Raw genomic sequence first — 25,390 nt, forward strand, 5'->3', positions numbered from 1 at the left:
TCGCTAAAAACAGACTAATCAAGCTACAATTAAAGGTTTACAAAATTTTCCGCTAGGAGAACATAAGTAATATTCAAAGAATATATCTCGCTAAAACAAACTAATCAAGCTGCAATTAAAGATTTACAAAATCGCCAGCTAGGAGAACATAAGTAATACTCAAGGAATATATCTCGCTAAAAACAAACTAATCAAGCTGCAATTAAAGGTTTACAAAATCCCCAGCAAGGAGAACATAAGAAATAGTCAAGAAATATCTCTCGCTAAAAACAGACTAATCAAGCTGCAATTAAAGGTTTACAAATTCCCCCATAGGAGAACGTAAGAAATAGTCAAAAAATATATCTACCTAAAAACAGACTAATCAAGCTGCAATTATAGGTTTACAAAATCCCCCGTTAAAAGAACATAAGAAATAGTCAAGAAATATATATAGCTAAAAACAGACTAATCAAGCTGCAATTAAAGGTTTGCAAAATCTAGCGCTAGGAGAACATAAGAAATATTAAAGGAATATATCTCGCTAAAAACAGACTAATCAAGCTGCAATTAAAGGTTTACAAAATCCCCCGATAGGAGAACATAAATAATATTCAAGGAATATATCTCGCTAAAAACAAACTAATGAAGCTGCAATTAAAGGTTTACAAAATCCCCAGCTAGGAGAACATAAGAAATAGTCAAGAAATATATCTCGCTAAAAAGAAACTAATCAAGCTGCAATTAAAGGTTTACAAAATCCCCCGATAGGAGAACATAAGAAATAGTCAAGAAATATATCTACCTAAAAACAGACTAATCAAGCTGCAATTAAAGGTTTGCAAAATCTCCCGCTAGGAGAACATAAGAAATATTCAAGGAATATATCTCGCTAAAAAGAGACTAATCAAGCTACAATTAAAGGTTTACAAAATTCCCCGCTAGGAGAACATAAGTTATATTCAAGGAATATACCTCGCTAAAAACAAACTAATGAAGCTGCAATTAAAGATTTACAAAATCCCCCGCTAGGAGAACATAAGAAATAGTCAAGGAATATATCTCGCTAAAAACAAACTAATCAGGCTGCAATTAAAGGTTTACAAAATTACCCGATAGGAGAACATAAGTAATATTCAAGGAATATATCTCGCTAAAACAAACTAATCAAGCTGCAATTAAAGGTTTACAAAATCCCCAGCTAGGAGAACATAAGTAATATTCAAGGAATATATCTCGCTAAAAACAAACTAATCAAGCTGCAATTAAAGGTTTACAAAATCCCCAGCAAGGAGAACATAAGAAATAGTCAAGGAATATATCTCGCTAAAAACAAACTAATCAAGCTGCAATTAAAGGTTTACAAAATCCCCAGCTAGGAGAACATAAGAAATAGTCAAGAAATATATCTCGCTAAAAACAAACTAATCAAGCTGCAATTAAAGGTTTATAAAATCCCCCGCTAGGAGAACATAAGAAATAGTCAAGAAATATATCTAGCTAAATACAGACTAATCAAGCTGCAATTAAAGGTTTGCAAAATCCCCCGCTAGGAGAACATAACAAATATTCAAGGAATATATCTCGCTAAAAACAGACTAATGAAGCTGCAATTAAAGGTTTACAAAATCCCCCGCTAGGAGAACATAAGAAACATTCAAGGAATATATCTCGCTAAAAACAGACTAATGAAGCTGCAATTAAAGGTTTACAAAATCCCCCGCTAGGAGAACATAAGAAACATTCAAGGAATATATCTCGCTAAAAACAGACTAATCATGCTGCAATTAAAGGTTTACAAAATCCCCCGATAGGAGAACATAAATAATATTCAAGGAATATATCTCGCTAAAAACAAACTAATAAAGCTGCAATTAAAGGTTTACAAAATCCCGAGCTAGGAGAACATAAGTAATATTCAAGGAATATATCTCGCTAAAAACAAACTAATCAAGCTGCAATTAAAGGTTTACAAAATCCCCAGCAAGGAGAACATAAGAAATAGTCAAGGAATATATCTCGCTAAAAACAAACTAATCAAACTGCAATTAAAGGTTTACAAAATCCCCAGCTAGGAGAACATAAGAAATAGTCAAGAAATATATCTCGCTAAAAACAAACTAATCAAGCTGCAATTAAAGGTTTACAATATCCCCCGCTAGGAGAACATAAGAAACATTCAAGGAATATATCTCGCTAAAAACAGACTAATCATGCTGCAATTAAAGGTTTACAAAATCCCCCGATAGGAGAACATAAATAATATTCAAGGAATATATCTCGCTAAAAACAGACTAATCAAGCTACAATTAAAGGTTTACAAAATTCCCCGCTAGGAGAACATAAGTAATATTCAAGGAATATACCTCGCTAAAAACAAACTAATGAAGCTGCAATTAAAGATTTACAAAATCCCCCGCTAGGAGAACATAAGAAATAGTCAAGGAATATATCTCGCTAAAAACAAACTAATCAGGCTGCAATTAAAGGTTTACAAAATTACCCGATAGGAGAACATAAGTAATATTCAAGGAATATATCTCGCTAAAACAAACTAATCAAGCTGCAATTAAAGGTTTACAAAATCCCCAGCTAGGAGAACATAAGTAATATTCAAGGAATATATCTCGCTAAAAACAAACTAATCAAGCTGCAATTAAAGGTTTACAAAATCCCCAGGAAGGAGAACATAAGAAATAGTCAAGGAATATATCTCGCTAAAAACAAACTAATCAAGCTGCAATTAAAGGTTTACAAAATCCCCAGCTAGGAGAACATAAGAAATAGTCAAGAAATATATCTCGCTAAAAACAAACTAATCAAGCTGCAATTAAAGGTTTACAAAATCCCCAGCTAGGAGAACATAAATAATATTCAAGAAATATATCTCGCTAAAAACAAACTAATCAAGCTGCAATTAAAGGTTTATAAAATCCCCCGCTAGGAGAACATAAGAAATAGTCAAGAAATATATCTAGCTAAAAACAGACTAATCAAGCTGCAATTAAAGGTTTGCAAAATCCCCCGCTAGGAGAACATAACAAATATTCAAGGAATATATCTCGCTAAAAACAAACTAATCAAGCTGCAATTAAAGGTTTACAAAATCCCCAGCTGGGAGAACATAAGTAATATTCAAGGAATATATCTAGCTAAAAACAAACTAATCAAGCTGCAATTAAAGGTTTAGAAAATCCCCCGCTAGGAGAACATAAGAAATAGTCAAGGAATATATCTCGCTAAAAACAAACTAATCAAGCTAAAATTTTACCAAGAATTGTTTAACACCTACCATGATGTACCTTTTCTGTAGGCATTTTAATATCATTGTAATCTGTTATTCTGAAAACTTAAATTCAATAAAGCATGAGTTCAATAATCGAGTGGCTGTGTAGAAACAGAAAGGCTGAATTATTTCATGGGAGGCAGTAAATAAGAAGCACCTAGTCTCCCAAACTAGGGATTGACTGTTATTCTTATAACACACTACAGTATAAAATGTGACGAATATTTTGTGCTATCATGCGGAATCGAGCTAGTCTCCACGGTTGCTTAATTCAGTGCACTACCAAACGGTGAACCAACGTCCGACGATTCAAAGAAAAATCGATTGGAGAAATAGAAAGGAATAAATGATTGATCTAAATTTTAACCTTAAGTAAAGCGAGTGAATGAACAAAATCACGAATAAAATATGCAAGAGTAAAGATTAGCAAACCTTATCACGACAATGTTTAATCGTGACCAGCGTGACAAGTATGGCCACCACAGCAGATCAATAATTCTCTCGTGCTGTAGGGAAGAAGTACCTCTTTCGGTGAATTTTCGAACTAAATTGGTTAAACTGTCTAATGACTTGAATTTTTACGAAACAAAACTCGTTAAACGATCAATTAAAGCGATCTATGCACTCACAAAGGCTAGTTCAAATTATACAGATGTTTAGAATGTTAAGTCACAAATTCAAAGAGCTTTGAAATTTATTCTTTATGTGTACTTGGTTTGATGGAAATGCTTATTAATCTCTAACTTTGTTTTTAATTCCAGAGCAATGAAAGCAATAACTACTAATACTAATTTAAAGAGTCAGAGTGAGATATGTACCATATACAGATAACACAATGTAACAAATTTTTACTTTTTCTTGTTCCTGGTCAGAAAGTGTTATTTCTCAACTACTTATGCCTAAAGTAAATGGAAAAGACCTATTTTTCTCTTCAAACTTTGCTATTGTGACCTATTGGGAGCGTATAACGAAAACATGATGGGAGACTATATTTGGGGGCTGATACGTGAAAGTGATTTACATTACAGCTGCAAATCTCGAAAAACTACTCACTTCTAAACATTTTTGTATAACTTTAGTATAAATACATATAAATCTTGATTCATATGTTGTTTTATACAGTCCTTATGTAAATGAAAATGTGCAAATTTGCCCGTTTTTGCATAGAAAATAGGTTAATTTGTAAATGTCATTATCTAGGTCACATAAGCAAAGTTTGAAGGGAATAATGACCATTTTCTGTACTTTTACAACACAAGCAGTTAAGAAACAACACATACTATCCAGGAACAAAATTTGTGTTACATAGTGTAATATATGTTTATGTCCTCGTGTGCTACCGTTTAGAAGAGGCTCCCACACCACGTGGAAACGTTATTAACATCACGATTTCAAAAAAACAAAAAGATACTGAGTGATTTTCTTTAACTGTAAACTTGATGCAATACTGTTGTTTTCTTAGTCTAAAGCTCTAGAATGGGTTGTCCGTACTTTATCCAATTGTACCACGGGTTATTGCGTTGTAGGATGGCAAACTCACCACTGATCCACCAGGAGACTTAGTATTTATTTGTTTGTAATTAAGAACAACGCTTCACAGTGGGATGTTTGTGCTCTGTTGACCTCGTACATCGAAACCCGGATTCTAGCTTTCTTTAATTCGCAGACGTACCGCTGTTCCACTGGGGGGAATTTATCATTGTTTTTTGAAAGTACTAATTTAGGCCCGGCATGGCCAAGCGTGTTAAGGCGTGCGACTCGTAATCTGAGGGTCGCGGGTTCGCATCCCCGTCGCGCCAAACATGCTCGCCCTTTCAGCCGTGGGAGCGTTATAATGTAACGGTCAATCCCACTATTCGTTGGTAAAAGAGTAGCTCAAGAGTTGGCGGTGGGTGGTGATGACTAGCTGCCTTCCTTCTTGTCTTACACTGCAAAAATAGGGACGGTTAGCACAGATAGCCCTCGAGTAGTTTTGTGCGAAATTCAAAAACAAACAAACAATCATTATTTTTATGACTGTTTAATAGCACGCCCTCTTCACTGGCACAGCGGTATGTCTATAGACTCACACCACTAGAAACCGGGTTTCGATACCCATGGGGGCAGAACTCATATTGTCCATTGTGTAGCTTCTTGCTTAGTTACAAACAAACAAAGTTTTCTTCTTCCTCCGACTAAGACCTTGAATGTAAAACATATTTCACTGTTGTTTTTAATTAAGCACATAGTTGCACAATGGGACATCTGTGCTCTGCTCACTACAGGTATCGAATCCCGATTCTAGCGTTGTAAGTCTGCTGGCTTACTATGCCACTGAGGGGGTCAGATGTTTTATACTTAACCAGAATATATTAGCAGCTTTTCCTAGAATTAGAAGCCAAAAGTAATATAGAGGTAAATATCCAACGTTTTCTATATCTTGTGCACCCTAGTGGCTAATTAACACTTACAACATTTAAGGCTTAACATTTCTTAAAAATTCTCGCTTCACTTCATTTCCAAGAAAATATAATTCTTAAAGGGCATGTATCTCAAATGTTGAAGTTTCCTATTGACTGTTTCAAAATTTGGTAGGCCAGGTGGTTTAGGTACTCGACTTGTAATCTGAGGGTCGCGGGTTCGAATCCCCGTCGCACCAAATATGCTCGCCATTTTAGCCGTGGGGGCGTCATAATGTGACGGTCAATCCAACTATTCGGTGGTAAAAGAGTAGCCTAAGAGTTGGCGATGGGTGTCGATGACTAGCTTCCTTCCCTCTAATCTTACAGTGCTAAATCAGGGACGGCTAGCGCAGATGGCGCTCGTGTGCTTTGCGCGAGATTCAAAACAATCCAAATTTGGTCAATTTTTAAATTTATTTTCTAATTCAGGGTTAAATAAACACCATGTTTAAGCTTTGAAGAAGTAACATTTTTTCATTAAGCTCTTAAAGTTGCGATCTAACTATTGTTGGATTAATTTTGCGCAATCCACGATTTTAAGTTTTTTTTTTGTAATACATAATATCTATACCTGTGCGTTTCATAAAATATTTTCTTTAAAATTACCATTTTTTTTAGCCTTTACTATTTTTTTCTAAAATATTTGTCCCTAATCATTTTAAATATTTTTTTTTGTAGAATAATGGTCTCGATTTAAGCATTTAAACAAAAATACTTTTCCGTTAAATTTCTTAAGGCTTAAGCCATATTCTTTCTTAGACATTTTAGCTGTATTCGGTTTCACTTTATTTTTACGAGTTAACTTCAACGAGCTTTAAGAAACAGGAAATTTTATTTAAATATTTTAAGTCTTGAAGTTATTTATACATTTAGTCCATCTTTAGATTTATTTTAATTCTGTAACAACTTGTTCTAAAGAAGTTCACATTAATGATTTATGTCATTTTGTAAATAGAAAGTTTTTTATTTATTTGTTTTAAGAGTACTAAGCGACTCAGAGGGTAAGTCTGCAAATTTTCGATGCTTAAAACTGGATTTCGATACCTATGGTAGGCATAGCACAGATAGCATATTGTGTAGTTTTAATTAAACAACAAACACACTTTTATTTTGTATTTGTACGGAAATGATTTTGAGTGTTATACATATAGTTAAGCCTTGTAGCGGATTTGCCGATTGAGCTGGACATGCATCTATTTACACTTTTATACTACAGCCCTAAAACGTAGTCCTAATAATGGATTCAAGTAATAACAGCTTTCAACTTCAGGTGATAAACACTCTATTGCTATAAAAAACTACAAAACTTACAATAAGAAAACTCGAGTTTGTTAAGAGAATGTCTTTATATTATTTCGTTTTACCTCCGCTTGGAGTCAGGGTCGCAAAAACAAATTCAGCGTCAGTAATTCCCGCATCATTGTGAGCGGAAACTGATAGGGTGTACCACGTGCCAGGACTCATATCCGTGATCATTACGTCCTGCTGATTTGGTAGAATGTTGTTAGACACCAGTGTCCACTCCACCTGCACCCGCTGTCTGTACTGGATGACAAAAAAGTTGATTGGACAGCCCCCATCTTTCCAGACACTTAAATGGAGGATAATGTAGGTGGAGTTAGTCGTGATGAACAACGTTTTATCTGGAGAAACTGGAGCTAAAACGGACAAATAAAAGCAAACTGTTTACAATAGTTTTGTAAGAGAAAATGTGTACAGATATAAGCTTTCCGAAGTTTAAGTACAAAATAGAAGTTAGATATAACTAGATAGAAGTTAGGTACAGAGTTTTATAAATTATAGTCGGTGAATAAAAGCAGATATTTCTATCTCTGAACACAGCTTTCTGTTCTATTCTACAGTTAAAACAGTTAATATTGTCAAAGCAGATAAACAAAAATTACAGAATAATGATAAGAGTTTTATTTTTATATAGAATGGAGTTGCATGGAACATAGATTCTACTTCTGTGTTTCTTTCATTTTTCAACAAAACTTCCAATAATAAGAAAATTGACGCACAGTATAAATGCAAACAGGCAAAAAAAAAAAACAGAGGTAATACTGTATTTCTTAAATAACTTATGCCAACTTTAATCACACAAACTTCATTTTTCTAACATTTTGCAGTTTTATTAACACTTGAGCTTTTTCTGAAAAGTTATCCAGTGGTTCAGCCGTAACCCTGCAGGTTTCCGACGCTAAAATCGGATTTCGATACCCGCGGCGGCCAAAGCACAGACATCCCACATAAGATGCCATTTGTGAACGGTTTTATCTATATTTAGTAGTGGGGACCGGCATGGCTAGGTGGTTAAGGCACTCGACTCGTAATCCGAGGGTCGCGGGTTCGAATCCCCATCACACAAAACGTGCTCGCCCTTTCAGCCGTGGGGGCGTTATAATATGACGGTCATTCCCACTATTCGTTGGTGAAAGAGCAGTCCAAGAGTTGGCGGTGTGTGGTGATGACTAATTGCCTTCCCTCTAATCTTATACTGCTGAATTAGGGACGGCTAGCACAGATAGCCCTCGTGTAGCGTTGCGCGAAATTCAAAAACAAACAAACAAATTTACTAGTGCCAATATCTTTGTTTATACTTCCCCTTGTTTTGAGTTGTACGTCTATATCCTTTTCTATCTTCAGTTAGCGCTTTATAATAATTTTCGCGTGTGTGACGAAACAGGACTGTTTAATGTTCGAGCATCTCTGGTTTTCCACACACACATATACAAAACTTATAGTACCTTAGTGAGCGACTTACAGGTAATCCATTGCGCCGGCTTGTGGTTGACAACAATCAAATTTCCCGAGAATTCCAGGTTGCGAAAATAGTCTACGATTACTTATTTTAAAAATGTTGCTCCAAGTAATATTTGCCCGGCATGGCCAAGTGGGTTAACGCACTCTACTGGTAATATGAGGATCGCGGGTTCAAATCCCCGTCACACCAAACATGCTCGCCCTTTCAGCCGTGGGGGCATTATAATGTGACGGTCAATCCCACTATTCGTTGGTAAAAGAGTAACCCAAGAGTTGGCGGTGGGTGGTCATGACTAGTCGTCTTCCCTCTAGTCTTACACTGCTAAATCAGGGATGGTTAGCGCAGATAGTCCTCGTGTAGCTTTGCGCGAAATTCAAAACAAACCAAACCAATATTAAAACTTCGAAAATTCTACAAAAATCTGAACAGTGAATTTCACAAAAGGCAACTATAATATGTAGTTAATATTTTTTTGAGTGTTTTGGCTTATAGTGAAATTAAGTTTAATTTAAATTATGTACACAGAATGACAAAGTGTCTTTACCGTGGCCCGCTGTTTTAGCCGAAATTGTCTTGCTTGGTTCACTCTTTCCCACGACGTTAATTGCCACTAAGTAGAATTGATAGATGGCGCCACAGTGTAATGACAGCAGCGTGTGAGTGTTTTCATCTCCATCAATATTAATCTGTTGCCAACTCTTCATTCCTTCGATTTTGTGGTTCAGGATGTATTCTAATTTTGATATATTCGGTTAAGTTAGAAAACAAAAAAAAATAAAAAAATGAATAAAATATTATTTGTTTTACTTGATTTTTAAGCCTCAAGTTCCATTATAATATTTCTATAAACGTAAATAAAATAAAAATAACTGTTGATGTTACCTGAAACTGGGCAGTCTGGATCGTTTGGAGCATCCCACGTCACCGTGATAGACGTTGCCATGGTAACAGATACTTTTAACGAAGGTGTAGATGGACGATCTATGAAGACAGCAAACATATATAATTACATATTTTTTTCAATTAAAACCGGAAACAGTATTCTTGGTTTTGGAATAGCGTCAAAACCTATCAGTTCTAAGTAGATTGCAACTGAAAGGGCCTGGCATGGCCTAGCGCGTAAGGCGTGCGACTCGTAATCCGAGAGTCGCGGGTTCGCGCCCGCATCGCGCCAAACATGCTCGCCCTCCCAGCCGTGGGGGCGTTATAATGTGACGGTCAATCCCATTATTCGTTGGTAAAGAGTAGCCCAAGAGTTGGCGGTGGGTGGTGATGACTAGCTGCCTTCCCTCTAGTCTTACACTGCAAAATTAGGGACGGCTAGCACAGATAGCCCTCGAGTAGCTTTGTGCGAAATTCCAAACAAGCAACTCAAAGTGTGAAGAACAAGTTGCGTTGGAGTTGATGACATAACTTCTACATAAAAAGGAATTTTTCAACTTGAACGGCATGTTATGAAGCACGTGGGCTAAACCGTTACGTCAGAGATCTCCAAGATTCAGGCATAACTTAATTGTCTTTAAATTTTAGTTATTGACTAGAGGGAAGGGGGCCAGTCAGCAGTTTGCGTCATCGTAAGGGCTTTGTTCGGTTCGTTAAATGAAACAACGGGAGGATCCGGCTTGGCCAGGTGGTTAAGGTGCTCGACTGGTAATCCGAGGGTCACGGGTTCGCACCAAACATGCTCGTCCTTTCAGCCGTGGCGGCGTTATAGTGTTACGATTAATCCCACTATTCGTTGGTAAAATAGTAGCTCAAGAGCTGCCGGTGGGTGGTGATGACTAGCTGCCTTCCCTCTGGTTTTACACTGCTAAATTAGAGAGGACTAGGTGCAGATAGCCCTGGTGTAAATTTGCGCAGAATTCAAAGCAAACCAAACTAAAACAATGGGAGTAACTACTGCTATTTTTTCTTTTAAGCGCCAATAACAGGAAACAACATGTTCAGAAACATCAAGTCTCGATTCCCCAGAACCAATTGTCTGCAGTTCGACACGTTTCTAAGTGTGAAACAAACGAATAGGAACAAGTAAATATAAAAAAAACAACAGCTATTAGGCTCACGACAAGTGTTATTTAATTATGATGTTTTTATTTGTATCTATGTCAAAGCTACTGAGATTCCCTGCAGCCGTCCATAATTTTGGACAACTAACCAGAGGTAATATTCATGCCAATATGCTGACTTTCATTCATATAACACACCCATAGATTATGGGATGTGATATTCAATGGATTCGAATATGTATCGCCAACTCCGGAAACCAGAGTTGTACTACAATTCAGACCCCCTCCACGCAGACACAGCAGAACAGTGGTATGTCTGCGGACGTACAGCCCTGGAAACCAGGTTTTGATACCCGTATTAAGCAGAGCACATATAGCCCACTGTGCATCTTTGTTCTCAATTCTAAACAAAATGGTTAACTTCATAACCATGTGACCTTATATCCTATTAATTTGTGGTTAGGTCAGGTACAATGTGGCGCCCTCTGAATGTTTAAACACCATATCTCAGCAGATGTTATATCCAGCATAGCTATTTCGCAATAATATCTAAAATCAATAATTTCTGACTTAGTTGGTATATATTAATAACACAAGTAATATGTATATATGTGCATCTAAAGATTTATATGAGCATGGTGACATTTAAAAAAATATATTAGTTTTCTGCTGACGTAACATTTATAAATGGAACAAGAATTCAGTGAATTGCGATTTAACACAGAACAAGACATGTCGCATTTTGAAGGCTATAACAAAATGGCGTGTTCGGTTCTCAAGTCAACCAATCAGACACGACCCTGACGCCCTGTGATCGTCAAAATCAATCAGTCGAGTTAAAGCTATTACAACTACTTTTCGTTTCTGTGGGCTAAAAAATTAGCACACGTGGCTTTCCCGATATACCCTGCCATAAGTTCCTATATATATATATCATTATTTAAACATTATTTTATATTAAGGGATTATTTTTGGGTATGTATTGTTTTTAAATTTATTTTTTTTAATTCCGTGTAATGACAAGCATTAATCCACGGCAAACCTTAACAGTGATATGAGACATCCATCATTCCTCAGACGATGGTAGAATTAGTTATGTTATAGGGATGCATCTTTCGTTACCTCCTATCTTAAAGGCTTACAATTAGAACACAAGCCAGCTAAGTATACAGTGAAAAAGTTGAGAAACAGTTACGATTCATCGAAACGAAAACAAAATTGTTAAAATTAACGGCAAAGTGTATATTCTCAAACCCAATGTTTATGTATAAAAACCTTTTTTATTGTTGTTGTTAAAATAAATTTATCTTTCAAATTCCTTTTTATTTTTAATTAATTAGAAGGTTGCTTTGAATAAATTCAGGGCTGAAGAGGGGATTATTTGCTTTAAGATGAGTCATGGGATGTAGGGAGAGAATGCCTGAAGGGTTGAAGGGTATTTCACGTCTTGAGGGTTTTCTTTTTCTCAGAACCGAGCTATGATAATCTTCAGCTCACAAGTGGTTTTAATGAATCGAAAGTTTAAATGAAGGTTGTTTGAAGAGACGACATTGACGAGTCAAAAAGGAAAATTATATTAAAATAAATATTCCTAGACTAATGTAATTTATTTTATAGACGTAAAATGATTGAACTGAAATACAGATACCATTATATTAAAGTTGTAGAGATATTTGGGTATTTGGGTTTTGATGGGTTTTGATTCTCTCCTCGATTGTCTTGAAGCAGTTTCACCTCCTACACCCTTTCGCCCCGCTGGATCTTCAAAAACAGGCATATTGAATCAAAAGATTGTCTTTAAATAGATGTGTAAGTAATACCTTAATCATGCCAGAGATTCACTAGCTGGTTTTAAAATTATTTTTTTTAAATTTGTCCTGGGTAGATAGGTAAGGATAAATTTGTATCTTGGTATTTAATATCAGTATCACACTCAACACATATTATCTTAATATCTTTGTGGTATTTAATATCAGTATCACACTCAACACATATTATCTTAATACCTTTGTGGTATTTAATATCAGTATCACACTCAACACATATTATCTTAATACCTTTGTGGTATTTAATATCAGTATCACACTCAACACATATTATCTTAGCACCTTTGTGGTATTTAATATCAGTATCACACTCAACACATATTATCTTAATATCTTTGTGGTATTTATTATCAGTATCACACTCAACACATATTATCTTAATACCTTTGTGGTATTTAATATCAGTATCACACTCAACACATATTATCTTAGTACCTTTGTGGTATTTAATATCAGTATCACACTCAACACATATTATCTTAGTACCTTTGTGGTATTTAATATCAGTATCACACTCAACACATATCTTAATATCTTTGTGGTATTTAATATCAGTATCACACTCAACACATATTATCTTAATACCTTTGTGGTATTTAATATCAGTATCACACTCAACACATATTATCTTAATATCTTTGTGGTATTTAATATCAGTATCACACTCACACAACACATATTATCTTAATACCTTTGTGGTATTTAATATCAGTATCACACTCAACACATATTATCTTAATACCTTTGTGGCATTTAATATCAGTATCACACTCACACAACACATATTATCTTAATACCTTTGCGGTATTTAATATCAGTATCACACTCAACACATATTATCTTAATACCTTTGTGGTATTTAATATCAGTATCACACTCAACACATATTATCTTAGTACCTTTGTGGTATTTAATATCAGTATCACACACAACACATATTATCTTAATGTCTTTGTGGTATTTAATATCAGTATCACACTAACTCAACACATATTATCTTAATACCTTTGTGGTATTTAATATCAGTATCACACTCAACACATATTATCTTAATACCTTTGTGGTATTTAATATCAGTATCACACTCAACACATATTATCTTAGTACCTTTGTGGTATTTAATATCAGTATCACACTCAACACATATTATCTTAATACCTTTGTGGTATTTAATATCAGTATCACACTCAACACATATTATCTTAATACCTTTGTGGTATTTAATATCAGTATCACACTCAACACATATTATCTTAATATCTTTGTGGTATTTAATATCAGTATCACACTCAACACATATTATCTTAATATCTTTGTGGTATTTAATATCAGTATCACACTCAACACATATTACCTTAATATCTTTGGTTTTTAAAATTCTTTCTGACAGTAAGTGTGGAAAACATTATACTACTGTTTTCGATGTTGTGAACATTTCAAGAGAGAGAGAGAAGGAAAGAGAAATTTGAAAACATGAAACAGTTACGCACGTAACAAAACATTATGTGTTGACTGTCTAGTAAAATACTGCTAGAACATCACTCGTTTTAAACGTTTGTGGGACTCTAAATTGGATAAGTTAAAGATCAAAGCCATTAAAAAGTAATGGAGAAATATAATCGCTACCTTTCGCTTTAGGCCCCGGCATGGCCAGGTGAGTTAAGGAGTGCGACTCGTAATTCGAGGGTCGTGGGTTCGAATCCCGGTCGCGCCAAACATGCTCGCCCTTTTAGCCGTGGGGGCATTATAATGTGACGATCAATCCCACTATTCGTTGGTAAAAGAGTAGCCCAAGAGTCGGCGGTGGGTGGTGATGACTAGCTGCCTTCTCTCTAGTCTTACACTGCTAAATTAGGGACGGCTAGCACAGATAGCCCTCAAGTAGCTTTGTGCGAAATTAAAAAAACAAACAAACAAACAAACCTTTCACTTTATTTGCACCGAGAATAATTACTGGAAGCTTAAATTTGGTAATAATTTCTTATTAAAGAGCGCTTTGTGAATTACTAAAGTTCTGTCAACATTTTACACTTGTCAGGGCGAATCGCTTGGGTTTCGTACTCGTGGTTTGTTCGTTGTTAAGCGTAAAGCAACATTATGAGCTACATGTGCTCTGCCCATCACGGCTATTGAAACTCGGATTCTAGCGTTGTAAGTTCGCAGACATACCGCTGTGCCACTGGAGGGCTCTTACTCATGGTATCAAATTTGTAAAATTTATTATTTTTATTTCGTTCACATATTTCGACTATTCTACAACTCATCTGCAGCTCACATCACATTCCACCTACCTTCGAACTGCCACGTGCATCGAACACGGTTGAAAACGGAGAACTAGTTACAGAGTGAAAGTTAACATTAGTATTTAGATTAAATCGGTTCTTTCAGCTCTCCCGTAATAACTTCCATCCAATAGGACAGATACAGAAGCTTTAATATGAAGGTCTAAGTATAAGTAATAACATGGCTGTCAAGTTCGATTACGTTTAAAACACATGTAAAAAACCAACGTGTGGGTATCAGTACAAAAACATAATGTGTAAAATTACACTATGTAAGTGTTATTTTTTACACTCTTAAGTGTTATTTCTCAACTACTTATGCCTAAAGTAAATGGAAAAGACCTATTTTTCTCTTCAAACTTTGCTTTTGTGACCTGGGAGCGTATAACGAAAACATGGTGGGAGACTATATTTGGGGGCTGATACGTGAAAGTGATTTATGTTACAGTTGCAAATCTCGAAAAACTACTCACTTCTAAACATTTTTGTATAACTTTAGTATAAATACATATAAATCTTGATTCATATGTTGTTTTATACAGTCCTTATGTAAATGAAAATGTGCAAATTTGCCCATTTTTGCATAGAAAATAGGTTAATTTCTAAATTTCATTATCTAAGTCACAAAGCAAAGTTTGAAGGGAATAATGACCATTTTCTGTACTTTTACAACATAAGCAATTAAGAAATAACATATACTATCCAGGAACAAAATTTGTGTTACGTAGTGTAATATAAACAAGTTAGCAAAACACCAAACTGTCCTGGATGTTCTAAATCTCGTTCAGATCTCGTTTAAAAGAATATTTGTTTTATTTAAAGTGATTTTAAATGTATAAGAAAGCTCGAGGTAAGTGATGCTAAGAAACCGGTTACATAAAGAAGAGTTTGGTAAGTAAAGTAAAATTACGTTAAAAACAAAGGATTAGAGTTTTGTTACATGTGTGTGTGTAGATATGCATGTATATACATACAAACATAGAGAGAGCTTGTTTTGTTTTTTGAATTTCGCGCAAAGCTACTCGAGGGCTATCTGTGCTAGCCGTCCCTAATTTAGAAGTGTAAGACTAGAGGGAAGACAGCTAGTCATCACCACCCACCGCCAATTCTTGGGCTACTCTTTTACCAACGAATAGTGGGATTGACCGTAACTTTATAACGCCCCCATGGCTGAAAGGGTGAGCATGTTTGATGCGACGGGGATGCGAACCCGTGACCCTCAGATTACGAGTCACACGCCTTAACCCACCTGACCATGCCGGGGCCAGATTGCTATTCAAGCGTTGCGACCGTGATGGGTTTACATATATATTTCTTTTAATATCGCGCAAAGCTACACTAGGGATATTTGCCCCAGCCGTCCCTAATATAGCAGTGTAAGAATAGAGGGAAGGCAGCTAGTCATCACCACCCACCGCCAACTCTTGGGCTACTCTTTTACCAACGAATAGTGGGATTGACCGTCACATTATAACGCCCCCACGGCTGAAAGGGCGAGCATGTTTAGTGCGACGGGGATGCGAACCCCTAACAAATGAACTTTCTCAATGAATTTCTGGTTTTCTTTTGCTCGCAAAAAAGAACCTCGTTCATTTGTTACAGAGGGAAAAACTACCTACTATAAGGGTTACATAAGGTCAGAAAAGAAAGTTCACAGTGAAAAGAAAAACATTAAACTTATTCTATACAATCAGGCAGCTCAGTATTAAACAAACAAATAAATATTGAAGATAATACACATTATATGTTTCCACGATAGGTTTCTCATGTAGATTTCTGTATCTTTATACACTATACACGAACACATTTGTTTTATTATACATAGATGCAGTAGTTTATAACCGTAATGGCTAATAATTATAGATAGCAGTGGATTATAGCTAATTTAGTCCAATTACTTTTCCCTGCAAGTCCAGTAAAGTAATATTAAGTAGTAAATTTTAACGTAGGTTGCTTGAGGTGTAATTGAATTAATGTGAGGCACGCTAGACTCTTACAACATGCACTCGACTAAAACGAAATTGTGTACTGAGTGGCATTGTGCTGAATAATATCGAGGCTTAGCTTTCGAAATACGCGAGCTCGTAACTTAAACAAAAATCAATTTTGCAGTTGAAAGGAGTAGTTTGATGGGATAGTTTACGAAGTTCATAAATAATGTAATAAAACTACTTATGAGAATCAGAGAAGCTTATTTATTCTAACGATAAAACTTAAATTAAAAAGAGAAAATAAGCGAAGTGAATTTTCATGATCGTGATGTCTTTTAAGCAACATACGAAAACTAATGTTTGATGTGATTATTAAATATATACTGAAAAGAATTGGCGATCTGAAAATATCCATGGAAATACTGACGAACTTAACAACTTCATCAACGTAATCTTCCCCTCCCCAGTGGCACAGCGGTATGTCTGCGGACTTATACTGCTAGAAACCGGGCTTCGATACCCATGGTGGGCAGAGCACACATAGCTCTTTGTGTAGCTTTGTGCTTAATACCAAAACAATAAATCAATTAGTCCATTCTCCCCAGTGGCACAGCGATATGTCTGCGGATTTATACTGCTAGAAACCGGGCTTCGATACCCATGGTGGGCAGAGCACACATAGCTCTTTGTGTAGCTTTGTGCTTAATACCAAAACAATAAATCAATTATTCCATTCTCCCCAGTGGCACAGCGATACGTCTGCGGATTTATACTGCTAGAAATCGGGCTTCGATACCCATGGTGGGCAGAGAATACATAATTCTTTGTGTAGCCTTGTGCTTGATACCAAAACAAAGTCCTTGGCGTAGTTAAACCGAGACTGGACTCCCGTATTGATAATAAGAAATTCATATTACGTCTTTGTAATAACAGTATTTATATTGTTAAACGTGGTTGTGAATTATTTAACCATCAACAGCTAAACGCTGTTTTGTTTTATTTTTAAGGAGAAAAAAATCGATTGTTATATAAAGATATGGAAACCACGTGTTTGTAAATTCTAATCGCTAGCAGTATAATAATACTCAAAAGCTACGCAATGAGATGTCTGTTCTGTACCCAGCACAGGTGTCGAAACCCAGTTGTTAATGTTATAAAAAGACCATAATAGTATCTCGACTGCACTCCTTGTGTCTTTCGTTCGCTACTAGAGCGTGTTAGTTAACTGTTATTATTATTATTATAATGACATATTATACTAACAATATATAGTATATATATCGTAGACGCTGGTACAAACAGCGTAATGACCGATATTTTATGTGCTACGTTCCCAGACGGTGTAATTAACCATCGTATCTATTATACAATAATGTTTGTCAGAAGAGTTGTCAATACTCCACGATAACAAGTGCGGTTGGTAACAATCTGTCTTATATACGAGTAACGACAAGTGGCCACTTTGACAGTGGCCAGCAGTGCACGACGTGTGCAGTCGAGACACCATTAAGTTTTCAGTTTTTATTCTCAGAAAACTCGTATTATGCAAAGAAATGCGCGTAAAATAATACTGTCACTACTGTTGTGACCTAATACAAGTAATTGTTATGGCAACAACGTGAAAACTTTAAGCACAAGAAGTAATTCATTCCAAAGAGAATCTAATCAGTCCATGATTTAACTATTTCGTTTCTATTAGTTAACGAGTTTTTTGAATCCGAAGAGTTAAAACAAGAAAGAATGAGACGTCATAAGTTAGCCAGAAAAGAAACAGAGGTGGAAGGTATGAACTATGAAATACGGCTGACGTTTCTGGATATATGTGTGTGTGTGTGTTTTTCGTATAGCAAAGCCACAAAGGGCTATCTGCTCAGCCCACCGAGGGGAATCGAACCCCTGATTTTAGCGTTGTAAATCCGGAGACATACCGCTGTACTAGCGGGGGGCCTTGTAGATATAAATAGAGAATGTTTAAACAAATTGTTTGTTTGTCTATTTTTGAATTTCATGCAAAGCTACACGGGAGCTATCTGCTCCAGCCGTCCCTAATTTAGCAGTGTAAAACTAGAGGGAAGGCAGCTAGTCATCACCACCCACCGCCGATTCGTGGGCAACTCTTTTACCAACGAATTGTGGGATTGGCCGAAATATTGTAACTCTCCCACGGCTGGAAGGGCGAGCATGTTTGGTGCGACCGGGATAATGTTATTATATCTGATGAACGCCTAGTAAGAAATGGAGTGATGAATCTCTATTACGGACCGGGATAATGTTATTATATCTGATGAACGCCTAGTAAGAAATGGAGTGATGAATCTCTATTACGGACCGGGATAATGTTATTATATCTGATGAACGCCTAGTAAGAAATGGAGTGATGAATCTCTATTACGGACCGGGATAATGTTATTATATCTGATGAACGCCTAGTAAGAAATGGAGTGATGAATCTCTATTACGGACCGGGATAATGTTATTATATCTGATGAACGCCTAGTAAGAAATGGAGTGATGAATCTCTATTACGAACCGGGATAATGTTATTATATCTGATGAACGCCTAGTAAGAAATGGAGTGATGAATCTGGAGTGATGAATCTTTATTACGGACAGGAAAAGAAAGTAGTTTTCTTTGTGAAAAGACCGTAAACGTGTGGGGTGGGGCTGTAGTTTACTGTAACTTGTTTGAATATTTTGGTATCAAGATCTTTCGTAGCATGTTTGGTGAACTAGATAATAACCTCCTTAGGCTAGCGGTCGTTTCCATCTGGAGTTTGGTGCAGTATTCCTGTTTTGTGTGATTACGGTGACACTTCCTAAAAATCCAGGATTCAATTCCAGGCGAGGGGCATGGAGAAGATGCACGTTTTGTAGCTTTGTGATAAAAGCAGCCTTAACAGAATTATATTCAATAAAAAGTCTATGTAACTTCCGAGAAATTATGGTTTTCGTTTCCTTTATCAGTTATATAATTAAAATGAATAAAAAAAAACGTATATTTATTCAATACGTTCTTATGTACGTTTTATTAAAACCGGAATAATGAATTTCTTTGAAAATAAAAATAGCCTACCAACAATCAGGCTGAAATACTGACTCAAAATAATTTAATTATTAAAATTCGGGTTAGTTAACTACCTACTTTCTGCTAAAACTGGCAGACAGATAGAAAAGTGTGTATGTTTATATATATTTATAATCTTTTTTCTGTCACAGTGACGTGCAAAGAGGGGTGGTTTGTGATTTTCCTCAGTCATAAAAACTCTCCTTTAAAGAATTATTAAAACGAATTGAACACAGGAATAAAATAGATTAATTATTGTGATAATATGTTATCAAGTGTTAATTCGCTAGTATTCACTGTTTAGTTTTAGGTTTTAAAAAGGCGTATGAGTCTGATTGAATATGCATATAAGAGTGTTTGATTTCTTCTCATAGGTTGAACCTAACTGTATTAGAGCCAATCTATAGTTATTATTAATCGGTCTTCTATTTTATTTGTTTGTTTGTTGTTATGCGCAAAGCTACACAAAAGGGTACCTGTGCTCTGCCAACCACGGATATCGAAACCCGGTTTCTATTAGTATAAATCTGCAGACATATCAATGTACCGCTGGGGGGGGGAAGGTTATTCCATTTTGTCAGTTCTTGTATGACCATTCAAGCAGAGTTATGTAATCAGATATAACTTTGATTCAAAACAATAAATAACGGCTCGTGGAGAACAACCACAATAATATAATATTAGATATAGAATTCGACCACATTATTTGTCAAATTGAGATACCATTAGGGAGTTACATTAATTTGAAAATTGTACAAGTATGTTCTTTTATAACAACATGACATACAAGGTTTCTAAAATTCTGGAAACCGAAGGTGGTTATGATATTGTATTCATTTCCCACTATTAAGGCACTAGAAACCATAAAACTAGTCCTAATCTTCAGTTCATTAGATTAAGGCACTAGAAACCATAAAACTAATCCTAATCTTTAGTTCATTAGATAGACATTACACTGTAATTAAACATTGTTATTAACGTATGCCATCATTGTAGTTTAAGGCTTGTTTGGTTTGGTTTGTTTTGAATTTCGCGCAAAGCTATTCAAGGACTATCTGCGCTAGCCGTCCCTAATTTAGCAGTGTAAGACTAGAGGGAAGACAGCTAGTCATCACCACCCACTGTCAACTATTGGACTACTCTTTTACCAATGGATAGTGGGATTGGCCGTAACATTATAACGCCCCTACGGATGAAAAGACGAGCATATTTGGTGCGACGGGGATTCGAACCCATGACCCTCTGATTACGAGTCGAACGCCTTAACCACTTGGCCATGCCGGGGTCCGTAGTTTAAGGTAAATCAACTAACAAATCCCAAGAATTTAAAAAAACATTTTTTATTGGAAATTTGAGACTTTGATGAATGTACGATGTGTCTGGCAGAATAATAGAACATATTCATAACGGTACAATGACATTTATTATCCAAAAGTGCAAAACTCATAGCCACTCGTAGGCCAAACCGCATGGTAATTCCTTCATTGAACCACCTTATTAACCAGCTACCATTTATTTACGAAACATGGCAACACGTTTTCTGTAGAATTCTCATGTAACAACCGCCCCTGTGTGCCCTAATAAACATGGCAACACATTTTCTGTAGAATTCTCATGTAACAACCGCCCCTGCGTGCCCTAATAAACATGGCAACAGGTTTTCTGTAGAATTCTCATGTAACAACCGCCCCTGCGTGCCCTAATAAACATGGCAACACGTCTTCTGTAGAATTAATTCCTTTGAAACAACTGTCTCTGCCTGCCTGAACAAACATGACAACACGTTTTCTGCAGAATTCCTTTGTAACAACGGCCCCTGCATGCCGTAACAAATAAAGCAGTTTATCCTCTGTATACACACATTAGTATCACTGATCCCTGCCTGCTATAACCAACGTCTTTTGACTGCCATTTTTCATGAACTTACCAAACTGGGGAGTTCTCATGTAAACTTCGTCTGACGAAGGACCTGGACCCTTGCTGTTGAAAGCCTGAACAACAACAACGTAGTCGGTGTTTCGCTCTAGGCCTGAGATCTCTAGTTCGGCCAAGTCTTCGTCTCTGAGCACCACAGTTCTGTAGGTGAAGGGATGTGATGAGCCTCGTGGTTTTATCCCAACGTAGTAACCTTTCACATAATCTCCTGTTCCTGGTTCTCTCAAGAGCTACGTATAGAAAAACAAACTTAAAATTTGGTTTATTTCTAAAGCCGTTTTGAAGGTGATCGTTCTGTCTTTGTATCACTTTAATTAAGATCGTACGTATTCTATGATATTTAAAGTTCATTTATTCCAGAGACAAGCAGACGTTTCTAACATTGTCAAGATAAACATTACAGGCATAACACATAGTTGGGACAAGAGTTAAACCCTAAACAAAAAAAAACAACAACAAACAAACAAACCGCAACACGAAGTATTTGAGAAGAGAACGAGCACGTGCTACGGAACACTTGCAATAAAATATCAGTTATTTATAACTTAGGGCATACCAATTAATGCCATGATTTGAAGTTTAATTAATTTTCCGAGTTTTCCTTAGTTAAGCCTAATTCTTCAAAGTCTCGACCCATGTTTGGGAGCATTCGGTCAAATTTGTAGCAGTTTTCAGAAACGTAACACAATTATGTCGAATTTCTTTATTTTCATTATGTACAAATTATTCACAGTGGTATGGCACACAATATGTGACATAATATATCTTTGTACCCATTTCAAGATATTTTCATATAAAAAGTATAGTACGGGGTGTTCGGAAAGTCAGTGTGCACATATATATTTATTAACAGACATGTTTCAATATAGAATGCAGGAGGTAAATATGAATGCCAATTATAAACAATGTTGATGCCCGTTGGCATCAATACAGGCTTGGATCCTTCTTATTTTGTTTCTAAACACCGCTATCAGTTGCTGGCATGAAACAGACTGAATGAATGCTGTTGTACAAAACTGCACAGTGACTTTCCGAACATCCTGTATAAAGACATTTTTAGTTTGTTTGTTTTTTCGGGTAGAAAGGACCATATCCAGATAACACTTTGTAAAGGGAATATGGTACCTTCAGTACACTAAATACAGTTCTTTTTTTATGATTTGCTTTGGTAAATCTAAGTATAGCACACAGTCTCCAGTACAGCTTGAGACGAGGTCGTGTATCGGTCGTGTACTTTTGTCCGACTGATGTCTATTTCACACGTTTACTGAGAGAAACGTCTTCTTGTCAATAAGTCAGAACATCTGGTTGTGAACATTTCTCCACAAGCGATGTACGGTTTTAGTAAACTTTAGCGGCCTTTCTTCAAATTGACTTATTAATGCGAATGGATGGCAAAAGACTTTAAGATAGAGTGTCTTCGGATTATCGTGTACACGTTACTCATTTGTCATCTAATTAAAATTATTCGAAAAAAAACAACAGCCCCAAAAAAACCTGAATACAGACTGTTTGTTTAGAATTTCACGCAAAGCTACACGAGGGCTATCTGTGCTAGCCTTTCCTATTTCACCAATATAACACTAGACGGAAGGCAGCTAGTCATCACCACCCACCGTCAACTTTTGGGCTACTCTTTTACCAAAGAATAGTGGGATTGACCGTGACATTATAACGCCCCCACGGTTTAAAGGGCGAGCATGTTTGGTGCGACGGGGATTCGAATTTGCGACCCTCGGATTACCAGTCGAGCGCCTTAACCGCCTGACCACGCAGGGCCTGATTATAGCCAGAATTGAATTATGAAACTGACGAACAAAATGAATCCGAAAAATGAAAACCCGACTGTTTCAAAATTCGATCAGGCTGGAAATGTCTGATACTTTCGATAAAAGTAAGCTAATAACACAGATCAAAACACACACAAAGTAGTGAGTAACATGGTACAAACTGCATCGTATTTAATGTACCAATCAAACTATAGGTACGTAATGCCATAAAACAAATAACACAAAAAACAACAATAACCAATAATGATCGAAATCTACTGATACGTCAGCGAAGCATCTCCTCTCTTATCGATTTCTTTAACCGTAATTGCCAATAATACTGTATGAGGTTCGATCGGTCAGCGAAGGAGATTTAGATTAGCTTTTAATCCATATAATAGCTTAATAATAACGAATTTTTAAATGTTAAATATGAATAAAATAATAAAAGAACTGTACGATGTTTAGGGTCTCCTGTAGTTACCACAAATACTTTACTGATTAGCAAGTTACTGATTAGCAAATAACAATTAATTTATTTTACTAAATTATTTAGCAGATGAAAAAAACAAATTTTTTAGCGATTGTGTATAGTTTTATAACATTTCGTGCCATAATCGTGGATTAAGAAATACGTAATCTATTGTTGTATGTTGTTGATACACAAAAGTAAAAATGTACTCAATTTATTTGTTATGAATTTCGCGCAAAGTTGTGATTGGTTCGTTTGTTGTGTTAGCCGTCCCTAATTTAGCAGTGTAATACTACAGGAAAAGCAGAATTATTTACCACCCACAGCCACCTCTTGGGCTACTCTTTCATCAACGAGTAGTGGGCTTGGCATTATAACGCCCCCACGGCTGAAAGGGCGAACATGTTTAGCGTGATATAGATTCGAACCCGCGACTCTCAGATTGTTAGTCGAGCATCATAAACACCTGATCCATGTATTTAATAGGGTGAAAAATAATTCTCTCATAATTCACCGATTAAACAAGAAAAATTTCATGTTACCTAAGCCTAACTACAACGCTATTTATGACAATTTAACTACAACATTGCTTATCACAATAAATAATCCCACTGCCTAATGATGCACCTAAAATTTCATGTTACCTAAGCCTAACTACAACGCTATTTATGACAATTTAACTACAACATTGCTTATCACAATAAATAATCCCACTGCCTAATGATGCACCAGAGCAACCAAAGTTTCCGTTTTGTGTTCTTCAGTTTGTTTCCATAGTGTGTGAAATCTTTTGGTTTGTTTTGAATTTCGCGCAAAGCTGAACAAGGGGTCTCTGGGTTAGCCGTCCCTAATTTAGCAGTGTAAGACTAGACGGAAGGCAGCTAGTCATCACCACCCACCGCCAACTCTTTTTTACCAGCGAATAGTGGGCTTGACCATTATATTATAACGCGCCCACGGCTGAAAAGGCGAGCTTGTTTGGTGTGACGGAGATTCGAACCCGCGACCCTCGAATTACGAGTCGAGTGCCTTAACCACCTGGCCATGCCGGGCCGATTGTAAGTGCACAGCTAGACAGGGATCGAAACTCGAATATTTGCGTTATAGTCTATAAAGCCTACCTCTGACCCAATGATATTTCTGTGAGGCCAGTTTAGTTACATCTACACATTTTTTAAAACCTGTTTAACACAAATTAAATATAAATTATATTGCCCTGTTGTTCTCACGTAGGGTTACGTAAACAATATTCTTATCAAAGTGAAAAAATATTTAAATAAGAAAAAATATATTGGAATTCATTACACTGAGCGAGAGCAAAATTATGTGTACACAAGACAGAGACGAGTAACAGTCCTAACGGGGCCCGGCGTGGCCAAGTGTGTTAAGGCGTTTGACTCGTAATCCGAGGGTCGCGGGTTCGAATACCGGTCGCACCAAATATGTTCGCCCTTTCAGCCGTGGGGGGCGTTATAATGTGACGGTCAATCCCACTATTCATTGGTAAAAAAAGTAGCCAAAGAGTTGGCGGTGAGTGATGATGACTAACTGCCTTCCCTCTAGTCTTACACTGCTAAATTAGGGACGACTAGCGCACATAGCCCTCGAGTAGGTTTGCGCGAAATTAAAAAAACA

General features: G+C 36.3%; 1 protein-coding gene across 1 annotated transcript in view; it reads right to left on the bottom strand.

Moving 5' to 3' along the window:
* LOC143245773 (cell adhesion molecule Dscam2-like) overlaps positions 1 to 25,390 on the bottom strand; it is an 82,178-nt gene that overhangs the window by 31,779 nt on the left and 25,009 nt on the right. Inside the window, exons 10-13 of the mRNA XM_076492027.1 lie at positions 21,507 to 21,744; positions 9,353 to 9,451; positions 9,015 to 9,203; positions 7,071 to 7,364 (exon numbers count right to left, since the gene is read on the bottom strand). Of these exons, the coding sequence (XP_076348142.1) occupies positions 7,071 to 7,364; positions 9,015 to 9,203; positions 9,353 to 9,451; positions 21,507 to 21,744 (820 nt within the window). The remainder of the gene's footprint in view (positions 1 to 7,070; positions 7,365 to 9,014; positions 9,204 to 9,352; positions 9,452 to 21,506; positions 21,745 to 25,390) is intronic.

The sequence above is a fragment of the Tachypleus tridentatus genome, chromosome 3, assembly GCF_004210375.1.
Source record: "Tachypleus tridentatus isolate NWPU-2018 chromosome 3, ASM421037v1, whole genome shotgun sequence".
In the NCBI taxonomy this organism is placed as follows: domain Eukaryota; kingdom Metazoa; phylum Arthropoda; class Merostomata; order Xiphosura; family Limulidae; genus Tachypleus; species Tachypleus tridentatus.